The 14,919-nt window shown below is 41.3% G+C and overlaps 1 protein-coding gene across 2 annotated transcripts in view; it reads right to left on the reverse strand.

Moving 5' to 3' along the window:
* ACOX3 (acyl-CoA oxidase 3, pristanoyl) overlaps positions 1–14,919 on the reverse strand; it is a 255,408-nt gene that overhangs the window by 197,761 nt on the left and 42,728 nt on the right. For both annotated transcript variants that reach the window (XM_029591761.1, XM_029591769.1), the window contains exon 7: positions 6,820–6,908. In XM_029591761.1, the coding sequence (XP_029447621.1) occupies positions 6,820–6,908 (89 nt within the window). The remainder of the gene's footprint in view (positions 1–6,819; positions 6,909–14,919) is intronic.

The following is a 14,919-nucleotide window of genomic DNA, read 5'->3' on the forward strand; positions in this document are numbered from 1 at the left end:
AGTATCAGTAAACAGTTATGAAACTAATAAAAAAAACAAACCATAAGTGGTCAGAAATAGCAAGGATATTAATCTCAAACATACCCATTTCCAAGAGCAGTCTAAGAATACAAGGCAACACCCCAAGATACCCGGTTCCTTAAGAAGCATGAGGGTTATCGTTAACACCAATAACAGAATACACCACATGAAGAAAATACAGATTACATTCCCATCCATAGGGTGAATTTCCCCCCTCCCCAATCCCTGCCCCTAATCATATTCTCCTTCCCTTATCCGCCCTGCTGAAGCTCTATCTGTCGAGAGCTGGAGTCATTAGGATGTGGTCAGGTGACAATCCCATAATGAAAAAAAGAAAAGACAGACTTCCAAACTTCAGTGAAAAAAGACAAGACAACAGTTACTTGGCTGAAAGCTGTGTCTCAGGTATAAAAGCCAAGCTATTTCTTCAGAAATAAAATCTGAATTGCTACGCTAGGATAACTGTCATGTGTGTAGACCAGGCGCCTGAACTTGGGCAGACCCATTCTAGGGACTGTAGCAATTATGGTGTCCAAGGGACAAACATTTTCCAACTTGCCATATAAAACTAATCGTCTGATAGAAAGTTAATACAGGCTTCCAAAGCTAAGATAAAGCAAAGTAAATGACCTTGTAGGTTTGCAACGCCAATATGTGACATGAACTTGTTCATTCCGCCAATAGTGCCAAAATATCATCGACATATTTTTGAGCCTCGGGTACGGTGTCGAAGGCTTGCGATTGTCCATTATTCCAGATGCGAAATTTCATGGGGTATTGAAGAGCAAAGCGCACCTGTTTCGTTGCTAGCTGGGTGCACAGTGGGCCAAATTCCTTTCGTTTCGCAGCTACCCTCGCCGAGAAATCTTGAAAAATCTTCACCGGTTCATTGTTGTATTTCAGTGATGGAATTTTACGCAAGGCTTGCCAGATACATTGCCGGTCGGTGAAATCAAGTATGCGAGCTATGGCAGTTACTTCTGTGAACGGAGACTTTACCTGGGGCCAGAGCTACAGCTGCTTCGTTTCCCGGTCCCCCTGATGTCATTGGGAGGGGCCGGCGCCCATATAATCGGCGATACTGTGGTGAGCAAACTGCAGTTACTTCTGTGAACGGAGACTTTACCTGGGGCCAGAGCTACAGCTGCTTCGTTTCCCGGTCCCCCTGACGTCATTGGGAGGGGCCGGCGCCCATATAAATCGGCGATACTAGGCGCGCCTTAGTCGCCGGCGCGCGGCTTTGTCCGGAATAGGACGGAGTAGCGGTGGAAGAGTCTCAGTGACAAAGTGGCTGCCAAGTGAGAACACAAGATAGCAGAGACTTTCGAGTAAGTTGGTGAATAGATACTTTGTTTCTACTTTTATCCAATGCCTCATACCAAGAGGAAGGGCAGGGTGAGAGGAGAACCCCCGACCCCGATTACTCCAGTCCCACCTCAGCTAACTATTGGATCCTTCTTTACTCGAGCTGGTATAATGTCTCCGGGTGGGCTTCCAGATATGGGTGCTAGTGTTGAGCAAGCACTTTTCCCATTGGATTTGAATACATCTTTAAGCCCCGGAGAGCCCGAGACTCCGTTGCCACCGAATCTTGCCCAATCTCCAGTTTTGAACGACAGGAATCAACCTAAGATGTTGGAGGATGCCATTTCTATCGGAGGAAATCTGGAGAAAGAAGGGGCAAGACCAAAAATTAGAGGGAATTCTAATGGAAAAAATGAATTCCCCCTAACATCTACACCTACGGGGCACAAGGAGAGCACAGAGGCCTCTGATAGGAGGAACAAACCCTGCTCTCCAGGAACAGTGAGTTTTTCGGATAACTCAAAAGTGTCTCATACACAGCCTGTTACTCTTGAAAATGTTTGGACTACCTTAACTGATTTAAAATTGGTGATTCTGTCTTTGAATAATACTGTGTTAGATACAGAATAGGATATTGAAAGTGGAACCTGAAATGTCTCAACATGGAGAAAAAATTGTAAGACTTGAAAATCAAGTTGAACAAATTGAAAAGATTCAAACAGGTCTGATTCAGGGAGAACTTGTGAATAGCAGGAAAATTGAAATGATAGAAAATGCATTAAGATATAACAACTTAAGAATTCTTAATTTCCCCAAGGTTAAACTTATATCACCTTTTGAACAGTATAAAAAATTTATGCTAGAGAATTTATTATTAGATATAAGTGAATTACCAGCTATAGAGAAAAATTTTTTTATATCGATGGGGAAAAAAAAGAATGAGGTTTCACAGCAGAATGTAAAATCACAAAATGAGATAAATAACCTTACTGCTTTTCTAGAACAATCTATGTCTGACCAGGTAGATTTTAGGGGAACATTGTGCGTGAAATTTTCAACAAGCTTAGATCGGGATAAGATACTTAAGCTGTCTTTAAAAAATAGAGAAAAATTGTTCCTAGGTCAGAAGGTTTGGACCTTCCCTGACATAACTATGAATACTCAAATCCGTAGAAGGAGTTTTCTTCAGATGAATCAGGAATTAAAAGGTATAGGTGCACAAAGTACAGTTTACTATCCAAGTAAATGTGTTGTAAAATATCAACAAGAGAGGTATGTGTTTTTAGACCCAGTTGAGTTAAGAAAATTTCTTGATGCTAGATTACCTGCACAGGTTCCAAATCTCGGCACTGTAGTAGAAGTACCACAATTTTCCTAAAAGTTATTACCTGTAATTGCTCAAGAGAATGCTATCTTGGTTCTTTAATTTCTTTATAACAGGGAATGTTCTTATTTAAGGAGAAAATAGGTTTAATCAAGATACTTCAAATTGTTTGCTTCTAAGATTTATTAGCTTAAACTTAAATTCTCAAGTGGTAATTTTCCTCTGTTTTGCCTTTACCTATGTTTAAATGGCAAGCTGTAATTGCTGTCTGTATGTAAAAAATTATTGGCATAAATAAAAAATTTAAAAAAAAAAAAAAAAAGTATGCGAGCTATGACAATTCGAGCCCTCTTATTTTGCATAGAGCGCGCTCCCAAATGGTGGGCCCTCTCTATTCTAAGAGAGACAAGTTGCTCAGGGAGGCTGAGAGTTCCGGAAGCCATTGTGAGATCTGTTTCGCCAGATCATATTTAGGAATTACTTCTGGCAGCCCAACAAATCGTAAGTTATTTCGGCGCGAATGATTTTCCAATTCGTCCAATTTGTCTTCTTGACTATGAATGGTTTGCTCTAGCTTGTGAATCCTGTGCTCTGCCGCCAAGGCCTCATCTTCATTCGCCGAAACTCTAAGCTCCAGAGTGTCTATCCGAGGAGGTAATTCTGCGAATGCAGATTGCAGGGTATTTATCTGTTCAGATATTTTATCCAGCTTATTTGAAAGCGCTGCAGTGACTGCAGTAGTTAGCGCCACAATTGCTGTTTCATCTGCCAGGCCTGTTACATTCTTTTCCATGCCGGCAGCCATTTTGTTCTCGATAGACTTCAGTTTTTATCTTTTTTTGCCAGTTTGGCAGGCATAATCACTGGCGATTTGTTCATGTAACGATCGATATTCATAAGCAGTACTCACAGGTAGGCGTTTTGGCGTTGAAAGAGGTCAGATGCCTGATTAAATGAAAGATGCAGGGACTGACACCTGGAGCCAGGTTAGAAACGTCTATCCCAGATCACCACATCACGTGACTCTGTTGAACAGGTTTTAAAATCTCCAATATCAGGACATACACCTAAATCTAAGAGAGCAATTTTGGATCTTTACATTACATACGGTGACCCCTCAAGGGTTAAACTTAGAGCTGGAATGGTACTCAGTGAAGAGTTAAATAAAAAATAAAAATTAAATAAAGAGTATTTTACATCATATCTGGTATACATAGCAATCTGTGTATAGGAGTCTGGGCTTCTGGTTATATTTTGGCACCAAGAATATACAATAGCGAGAAGAGGTATCAGGAAACACACACTATTAGCCTACTGGTTGTTTTGTTTCAAGACAAAGGTTTTTATATAATGCTTTTAGGCCTGATGTAATTGTTCTGGATATACATGGAAGTTGCTTCCAAGAAACTTTGAGCAATTTTGAAGTGTGATTGATCATTTTTAATTTTTCGGTAAACGTATAAAATACTATTTCAAATGAAGAAAACTGAATGGTGCAGACATCCGAAACACGGTCCCGTGTTGGGGAGTAGATTCTTTCAGACGACAAGAGATAATTCATTTTACTTGCTAAAGAAAAAATATTTAAAAAATGGAAACTGGCCTATGATTAATTTGTAAGGCAAGGAAAGTGATATAATACTGGGAGTGCCTAATATGAAGCCATAGAAACATAGAAATGACGGCAGAAAAGGTCCAAACGGTCCATCCAGTCTGCCCAGCAAGCTTTTGGTAGCATCAAAACTATCAGGCTTATTGGTTAAGGGTAGAAACAGCTGCATCAGCAAGTTACCCCCACTCCTACTTGTTTTCCCAGACCTTAAAATTTAGTGTCCTCATTGGTTGCTGTCTGAGTCCAATTCCCCCCCCCCCTTTTTTTTTTCCCCCAATCTTCAAGTTCTGCCTCCAGATACTTCTCCATTTCCACAAAGTCTGTATTTTTGAAGTTCAAAACTCAGGTCTTCATGTGACTTCTCCAGATCCTATCTGCAACATCAAACCATACTGTTTGATGATCACTGGTGCTGAGGTGGGCACCCACCCAGATAGAGATATTATCTCCGTTAGTGAGCACTAGGTCAAGTATAACTCCCTCCCTTGAAGGTTCCATTATCATTTGTTTGAATAGAACCCCCTGCAGGGCATCCACTATCCCTCTACTTCTGTTAGATTCCACAGAAGCAATACTCCAGTCTACATCTGGCAGATTAAAATTTCGAACCATCAACACTTCTCCCTTCTTTCCCATCTTTTGGATGTCTTCAACCAGATGTCTGTCTACTTCTTCCATTTGAGTTGGAGGCCTGTAAACCACTCCAGTAAAAATGGATGCACCATCATCTTTTTTTTTTTTAGGGCAGCCCATAATGCTTCTTCTCTACCCCATATTCCTTGCAGTTCAGTTGCTTGGATATTGTTTTTCACATAAAGAGCTACTCCTACCCCTTTTCTGTCCTCTCTGTCCTTCCTTAACATGTTATAACTCAGTTTGGCCATATCCCAATCATGAGAATCCATGAACTATTTCTCTATAACAGCAACAATGTCCAAGTCTGCCTCCACCAGCCACATTAGATGGTCACAATTAATGTAAGGAATTAAGAGTATTGTTGATTTGTATATTTCTTCAATTGTTGCACTATCATATTTGGTGACAAACTATTATTCATGAACAGAGTTTTAATCCTTTCTTGTATGCCGATGACATTCATGTGGTGGCTTCCTTTGATATCAAGCAAGAAATCAATCTGTCCTCCTTGAATAATTGCTTGTATTCTATTGCCCAGAGATTGATTCTGTGGAAATTGAAATTTAATTTACTGAAATCCAAAGCTCTTTGGATATACAGATGTTCCAGTTTGGAATCCTCTACCCCTGTTATGGTAGGAATTCCACGTAAGGAGGTGGTTTTGTTATTTCCTATTTATTTGGATTCTAAATTATCTATGCACGATCATGTTTCTAAAATCGACTAAAAGTCTTTTTGTTTTCTTATGTTTTATTTGCCAGATTAGACCATATTTGGACTCTCAGGATTTGCGAACCTTAGTTCACATCTTGATTTCATCCAGTATTGATTATTGCAATGCCTGGTACATGGGTTACTCAGACTCAACTTAAATGGTTACAGATTTTACGAAATACAATAGCAAAATTGATTTTAAATAGGAGGGAGTATGATCATGGTACTCCCTTTACTGGAGATACTGCATTGACTGCCTGTTACTTGTCGCATCTATTTTAAAATTCTAACTTTATGAGTATTTTACACAGGTCAATAGACTTATCTTTTTAATCTTTTAATGCATTATTCCCCTTCAAGGTTATTATGTTCTTCTCAACAGGGTAGAGATTTGCTTAGAAACTGCCTGACACAAACAACTTTTAGTTATGGAACATTATTAGATTATTTAAAATTCAGGAAGAATGTTAAGACTTTGATTTTTCCTCTCAAGGTTTTAGTCATTGAGGAGTTTGGGCTTATGTATCTTAAGAGTTGTTTCAAATTTTTATTTTATAGTTTTTGTATTTGTTTGTTGTAGGTGGTATGAGAAATTTTAAGCATATTATTTTACTGTATATCACGTTGATTTTTATCAATTTTGTGGTATATCAAATTAAACAACAAACACTAATGATTTTTGCCTTTGCAAATGCTCCTTTTAATCCAGTTATGATTTACATAGGTCTTTTCACCTTTTGGTACTTCCCTAGTTTATAAAACTAATACTCTATTAATTTAGTACCTTGACCTCTGTGCAATCCATACCTACCTTTGCATTTATATTAAAATCACAAGGTCTGATGATTACTAGAATAATTACTCTTTTCTCCAACACTGTATGAAACAAGAAACCTCTGGTTTCCATACTCCCCCTTTACTCACAGCTTTCCATCTGGAATAAGCAGACGCGCAATATTCAAGATTACACCTCACTCAGTTTTTCATTCTAAAAATCAACCTTTTTTTTTTTTTTTTTTAGTTGATTTAACCCAATGCCTAAATCTTCATTGGACCACTATGTGCCTGATCAACTCTCATTAACTTTCTGTATAGTTCCACTTCTGCTCGATTACTCTTTGCGAGGTGCTCTGAATTCAGCGCCATATAAAAACAGTGAGTAAATTGAGCAAGTCAATAAATAAAAAATCTAAATGTTTTCACTTACCCATTATCCACACCATTAATGCCAAGTTTCCATCCCATATCTCCCACCATGACCCCAGGCATTGACATTAGTGTTTTTGGATCTCGAATCTATGGATGACAATTAAAAAAAAAAATTATAGCAGTTGCTAGAAAGTGCTGTAGCTAGAGAATGCAGCACCCTGTATTAAACTGCACAAAGTCTCTCTTACCCTGCACATTTTCCAAGAAGGGTCTACTATGAAAAAAAATACAAAAGAAATTAAGAAATGGTGATAAAATCTACATAAACAATTACTTTTACTACATTAAAATATTGTTTGCTGAATTGTTTATTTAAGTAGAACTTATTCGATGATACCTATCAAAACACTCATAAGGGCCCATCAAAAAAGGAAGCCATGCCTCTCCCGATATCTGCACATAGATTCACTCCTCTGAGAATGCTCCTTTCCTGAGTGGATGAAAATGCATGTGCTGCATACGTTGCCAAACAGACAGACAAATGTGTGCTGAGCCAGCACATGCATTTCTCTCAGCAGGCAAAAAAGTGCATGCTGTTAACACTGTGCATGTACTTTTACACATACAGAAGCTGGCCCATGATCAGAACCCCAATTTTACACACATAAACATGCTTCCTATTAGAAAATCATTTTCATTGTATTTCATTGCCCATTAAGATTATTCGCACCTAATCTTTGGTGCGATACAGAAAGTATATCTTAAGGAAAGACAACCAGTCATTAAATGCCTCAAAAAAAAAAAAAAAAAAAAAGGAAAAATATGGCTTTAGAAGCGTGACAGACAATATGACCAATATACAGGTGGTAAATTACATACCTATATGATATATACATAATGAAAATAAGAGGACCTATTTATTATATTCTAGCTATGAAAAAACACAACACAGTACCAAACAGAATTGTTCTGATGCATTCAGCAAAAAGAATTTGGCAAATTTAAGAACAATGCTATAGAGATACATAGCTATTGGATTTGCAGAGCATATTTACGTGAAGAATTCATACATTTCTACATCAGCTCACACGTGCTCAGTGAATTTTGTTCTATCATAAGAACATAAGAACATAAGAAAATGCCATACTGGGTCAGACCAAGGGTCCATCAAGCCCAGCATCCTGTTTCCAACAGTGGCCAATCCAGGCCATAAGAACCTGGCAAGTACCCAAAAACTAAGTCTATTCCATGTAACCACTGCTAATGGCAGTGGCTATTCTCTAAGTGAACTCAATAGCAGGTAATGGACTTCTCCTCCAAGAACTTATCCAATCCTTTTTTAAACACAGCTATACTAACTGCACGAACCACATTCTCTGGCAACAAATTCCAGAGTTTAATTGTGCGTTGAGTAAAAAAGAACTTTCTCCGATTAGTTTTAAATGTGCCCCATGCTAACTTCCTGGAAGAAATAATCACTTTCGGCAGTCAGAACTGCTAGCATCAACACCATTTATTCTCTTCTACATCCTTTTCTTTCCTTCAGTAGATAGAACCCTGCACCTGATCATTTTTTGTGCATCAAATAGTAAATCTGAAGTGATTAGAAGGAAACGCTGATTCAATGGAACACCTGGAGGAAGGTGACAGATCTCAAGCCCAAGGAGGCTGTGAGATGCAAGCATTCAGAGGTAGCAAGCAGCAGTATTACACGGGGCAAGTGTTCTGGTCACCCAGAGATCATTGGTAACAGTTCAGCTGCAACCTGTCATCTCTACCAGCTTAGTCTGTGCCCCAACCAAAGTTCTCAATGTGCTGCCTTACCATCTGTAACCCTTAGCTGCAGACCTGCTCCTGGGACACAAAAGTAAACACTAAGGGGTAGATTTTATAACATGCGCCAGCGTGTGCATGTTATAAAATCGGGTGGCCACTCGCACATGCGCGCTGGATTTTATAATCTCTGCACGCAAGTGCAGACGGTGCACGCTTGATTCAAGACCTCAATTGTGGAGAAAGAAAAGAAGACTTGAGGACCCAAATAAAAGAAAAGAAAAACATTTCCAAAAGAGAAAGAATCACAGACTGAACAGATTTCAAAGTATAAACCACAGTTTCAAACGAGCTCGGGAGCAGAAGCGGGAATATCAGCGGTCCTGCTATCCAAGAAAGCTTTCAATTGATTGGGTTCAAAAAAAGGGTGACTACTGCCAGCTAACTTAATTAAACATTTAGCAGGATATTGTAAAGAGAGCTCTCCCTTAAATCCAACACAGCATCTCACAGCTATTCCAAGTCTGTGTATAGACATCCTGGAAAATCCACACCTTATCACCCATGAAGGAAAAATCTTTATTACAGAAAAACCATCTCATAATAAAGTTTTTTTAATCAGACTCAGAAACACAGGAGATCAATAAAGCAGCACGCTCCCTTACCACTTCAGGCCACTGCTCAAGAAAACTAGTTAAATTCAAACTTTCAGATGAAACAGAAGAAATATCTAGCACTCTACCAATATTGTTCTTATATGGTAAATAAAAAGCCTTGGATAGGGAGGGCAAAGACTCCTCAGATATACCCAAAAACTTCTTTCATATATGTTTGAATACGTTCTTTCGAGCCTATGAGAGGAGATCTTAGAAAGTTAATTATTCGAAGATTAAGCGATCTCCAAAACCTCTAAATCTTCAGTGTATATGTAATCCCATCCCAGGTGCTGGCTCCACACAGATGGAGGCCATAAAATAATTTTGTAATTCTCTTGGGGCTGGTTCACTCAGGCTAACTCTTATACACAGTCTCTTTCCTTCCCAGGGCCAGAGTCCATTGTTGGTTGGGAGGGGGGGGGGGAGGAATTCTCTTTCAGGGCCCAGAATGACAGGGGGGCTTTTTTGTAACTTCTTCTCCCTGGGAGAGGGATATTTTTCCTTCTCGATTTGTGCAGCAAGTGCCAGTGAAACAACAAAGTCTTTAGGTGAGTGTCCAAAATTAACTCCTTTACTGGATGGGCAAGCAGGTGGAAGGGTGGCACAATTAACAGAATCCTTAGTTCCACATCAGTGTTACAGATTATATTTCTTTTCCCTCAATCCGTGCAGGAATCCCAATTACCAGGATTGAGACACCCTCACTTTCTGGGGAGTAGAGATAGTGAGGCTCCCACTCTGGTGGGAAAGGAAAACCCACTTCAATCTGGCCAAACGGGAAAATACAATCTCTGCACAGAAAGTCAAATCCTCTCTCCCCCCAGGGAGGTGAAAACCCCAGCTGAGTGTCCTCAATGGTCTTGAAAGTTCTTACTCACAGTTAGGTGGTCTTCTTGATTCTTCTTGTCTATCAGACAAATCCCTGGTGAGAAGGATCCCTTCTGGAACGATCAGCTCCAGCTGTTCATTGGTAAGGTAGGACAAAAAACTTCCTCCCAGACCTTCAACAAAACTCTGCTTCCCAAAAACCGAAGCAAATCACCAGAAGGTCCTGGCACTGGGTAACCGCCAGTCCTCTGTCTTCTTTGAGGATGCAAAAGGGCAGATCTTCCCTAGCCTGAGACTGCTGGGGAGAGTTTCCCCAGGCCCTCTCCCCCAAGCACTGTCCAGGGATCCCACCAGACTTCTTACAAATAAAGTCTGAAAATCCCCCCAAAACAACCCGGGATGCAATCCTTACCCACCGGGGAGTGGATAGACAGGGCAGATCCCCAACCTGACTCACAGACTCCAGGCAGGGTTTGCTGGAGTACTGAGAGGAGGCCTCAAAACTCCAAATTAGGGAAATACTCCAAACACCTCCAAAGACTCCAAAAAAAGAAAAACAAATAACTACACTGCCCCCAGAACTCCTGGGAGAGAGCTGCTTAGAAAACCCACAGAGGGGGATGGCCATTCCAGCTCCCTCAAAGGGAGGGACTATGGAGAATTGTGCCTCCCCCCCTCTACTTAATAACCTACATTGCACTCGCTGAACCATGAGTATCCAGGGCTTAATGGTATTGTGCCCAGAGGGGCCATTACATACAGCTCTGCATTATCTTTAACTGAAAAGGCTCTGAATTTTTGAGAAACCAAGGTCTACAATTCCAAAGCTTTAATCCTCTCTTCGGTGCCCACAGACACAATTTGAGCAGCAGAAATCTGTGATGCTACAGTCAAGAAAAAAAAAAATCATCCAATCTTTTACTCTCAGTTTTTTTCCAGGATCTCTATAGCCTGCCAAACATCTTCTGGGCCAATGTTTGCAGGTGTCTCCAGGGCTGATTTCCAAGAGATCTCAGTGTTCTGCCCAAGCTGTTACTCATCTCCGCCACAGCTGTTGCAGATACTACACTGTCCCTGGAATCCAGTGCCAAAGGAGGTAGATGGCGCGAGCACAGGCAGGTTAAGCACCATCCCACTAGTGCCACCAGCACGAGGATTCCTCCACCCGAGCCCAACTGCTCCAGATTCCCCATGAAAAACTGAGGAATAATTCATTTGGAAGGGAGAGGCAAGTCAGAAGAAACTCGTACCCACCCTTTCCTTTTCACCATAATTAAAGTTAACAGGAATAAAACAAAAAAAAGTTGAAAAGGGGAAAAGGAAGCACTCGGACAGACAGTGAAAAAAAACAGGAAAGGGGAAGGTTCTTGGCACCAAAAGAAAACCTGCTCCAAGGGGCGCACTCCTTCCTTTGTCGCACAGCTGTGCTCTGCCTTACGTGGGGAGGGTGGCACCTCTTGACGTCGGTGGCAGCTATTCTGAACCTCTCCAGCTGGCAGGAGGTGCTCTGGGGCCAAGAAGCAGAGCAATGGACAGGTAAGTTCTTTCCTCCGTTCCCCAGCAGTGCTTTTAACTCAAATTTCAGCTTGTGCAATATTTTCTGTGGAATGTTTTTTGTCCACTCCAGAAACTGCAGGAATTCATAAAGGTTTGGATAAGTGATGAACCAAAACTGTGCAAGCAAACTGACGTTTTAAGTTTTTTCCCCACACGCGGGCGCAGATTTGTGCGCGCGACCTGGCGCGCACAAATCTACGCCCGATTTTATAACATGTGCGCACAGCAGTGTGCATGTTATAAAATCCGTGGTTGGTGCGCGCAAGGTGCACGCTTGTGCACCTTGCGCGCACCAAGCCCTAGGGGAGCCCCGATGGCTTTCCCCGTTCCCTCAGAGGCCGCTCCAAAATCGGCCTCGGAGGGAACTTTCCTTTCGCCCCTGCACCTTCCCCTATCTAACCCGCCGCCCAGCCCTACTGAAATCCCCCCCCTAGCTTTATTATTTAAGTTGCGCCTGCCTCCTGGCAGGCATAGGTTGCGCGCACCGGCACTGCGCAATTCCCTGACCTAGCAGGCCTTCGGAGGCCTCTGGCCACACCCACATTCTGCCCCACCCCTTTTTTCAAGCCCCGGGACATGTGCGCGTTGCCGAGCCTATGCAAAATAGGCTCGGCGCGCGCAGGAGCGGGTTTTCTGGGTTACGCGCGTAACCCTTTGAAAATCCGCCCCTTAGTGTCATGCAATTTTGTAACCTGGCTCTCGGGATATTCGGGCGCAAGAACAGACCTGTATACTTTAAGCTAGGACTTCCCAAACCTATCCTGGCGACCTCATAGCCAGCCACATTTTCAGGATATCAACAATGAATCTGCATGAGATAAATTTGGCATGTATGAGGGGTTCCAGCATATGCAAATTTATCTCATGTATATTTATTGTGGATATTATAAAAAGTCAACTAGCTGTGGGTCACCAGGACAAGACTAGGAAGCCCTGTTTAAAACTTTGAACTTCTTACTATGGCAAGCAGACATTTACTCTCCTTTCAGTCTACCTTCCATCAGCTGTACCCATTTAGAATATATTATCTTATGACTCCTATTCACTGTGGCACCCACCTATATCTATCAAAAAAATATAAGTCCAAGGTAAGAAATCCCAATAAATGAAAAAACATAAACCCAACCCCACAAAAAATAAGTTAAATATATGAACTAGGAATTTTTACTACAAATATTTCAGTGGAGACGGCATAACTCTCATAGTATTAGGCTAATCATTGCACTATTTTTCAGCAACTTCCATAAAGCCTACATATATTTTTATAATCATCGAGCTTATGCCTCCAATCACCTTTAACATTTAAATTCAGACTTGTGAGCAAGTGAATCCAGTGAAAAACCTCCTAAATTCCTAGTTCATATACTTAACTTATTTTGGGGGGTTAGATTTATTGTTTTTTCACCCACCTATACCTTCCATTCAACTCCAGACACCAACCTCCCCTCTCTTTTTGGTGTGCAGTGCTCATTTCACAATTACTTTTAGGATTTTCAAACTTTGAGGTAAAGCTCATCTTTATTTTGGTTTTAATTTTCTTTATTAAATTTATATTTAAACACAGAGTCCATAACAGAAAACATACATCAATAATGTTATAACAGCAATATTCCCTCTAAGGATTGGGGCGCTGTGTGCAAAACTATTTGCTCGTTTCATTACCCTGTGAGCTTTATTTTATTTGATGCAAAAAAGCCTGTCAATTTTATGCTCACAACTCCTCAGTCTTTAGAGGAAACATTCGGGCCGATACAGTACAGTGCGCGCCGATGGAGCGCGCTGTTATCCCGCGTTTGGACGCGCGTTTGACGCGCTAGCTTTACCCCTTATTCAGTAAGGGGTAATAGTGCGTCAAAAACGCACAACCGAGCCCCTGAAACTAATAGTGCCCGCAACATGCAAATGCATGTTGATGGCCCTATTAGTTATTCCTGTGCAATACAGAAAGTAAAATGTGCAGCCAAGCCACACATTTTACTTTCAGAAATTAATGCCTGCCAAAAGCTGGCGTTAATTTTTGCCGGCGCTGGGGAAGTGTACAGAAAAGCAGAAAAAAACTGCTTTTCTGAACACCCTCCGACTTAATATCATAGCGATATTAAATCAGAGGCCCCCCCCCACCCCCAAAAAAATTTAAAATTGGCCCACGGCCTCCGGGTCGGAAGACGGACGCTCAATTATGCCTGTGTCCATTTTCCGAACCCGTGGCTGTCAGCGGGTTTGAGAACAGACGCCGGCAAAATTAAGCGTCGGCTGTCAAACTCGCTGACAGCCACTGCTCCTGTCAAAAAAGAGGCGCTAGGGCCGCGCTAGTGTCCCTAGCGCCTTTTTACCGCGGGCCCTAATTTGCATAGGCCACCCTCCTGAATTGCGCACCCAGGAGAGTGGCCTGCGCGCACGCTGGGAGAGCGGGCGCTTGCCGGCTCTCCCGCACGTTTTTTGTATCGGCCTGATTGGTAGCAGCATGCACACAAACTTTCTAACATAAATACAAATATTAACATACTTGCATATTCACTCTCATACTTTCTTAGGCATACATGCTCACACACACACACACACACACACACACACTCTCTCATGCCTCTCATTCACTCCCCAGACTCTCATGCACACTCATTCAGTTTTCATCCTCTTCCACTCACATCTCAGTAGCTACAAACCCTTCATTGCCAAACACTTTGAGAACACAAACCCTTGCAAAACTAAAAAACAAACAAACACCTAGAACCTTACCATATCATACTATACCATATCTATCTCAGGACTCAAACAGCAACAGCCTTATCTCTGACATAGCAGCAATGCAAATATTATATCATGCCTTAGAACACTAATACATCACCTACTACACAAAAAGCCATATTACTACAAAGCCTTACAGAAGAAGAACTATATGCCAGCAGAAATGCTGCACCTCAGTTACACACGCAGAACACAGACTCTTACCTAACAAGGAATAAGGGACTACAAATTAGAAACAGAAACATGCAGACAAAAATAAAATGGAAAGCCTGAAACAACAAAATGCAAATATATAATGCACATTTCCAAAAATAACATTTGCCAACCACTAAAAATTCAATTTTTTTTTTCCCTTTGCTGTCTGATCTTAGTTTTCCAATTGGTTGGTCCCAGACTTCTTTTCCACATTCCCTTTCTTGGTCTTTTCCCAATTATTTTTACAGGGTCTCTTTTTTTTCTGTTTCTTCTCTCTCCACCAGTCTTCTTCCCTTCCTTCTTCAAACACACACTCAGGCTCTCATTCTCACATGCTGTCCCTCTCTCTCACACACACAGGCTCTCACTCATATGCTGTCTCACATGCATACGGCTCTTGATTT

This window comes from Rhinatrema bivittatum, chromosome 1 (assembly GCF_901001135.1).
Source record: "Rhinatrema bivittatum chromosome 1, aRhiBiv1.1, whole genome shotgun sequence".
NCBI classification, from domain to species: Eukaryota; Metazoa; Chordata; class Amphibia; order Gymnophiona; family Rhinatrematidae; genus Rhinatrema; species Rhinatrema bivittatum.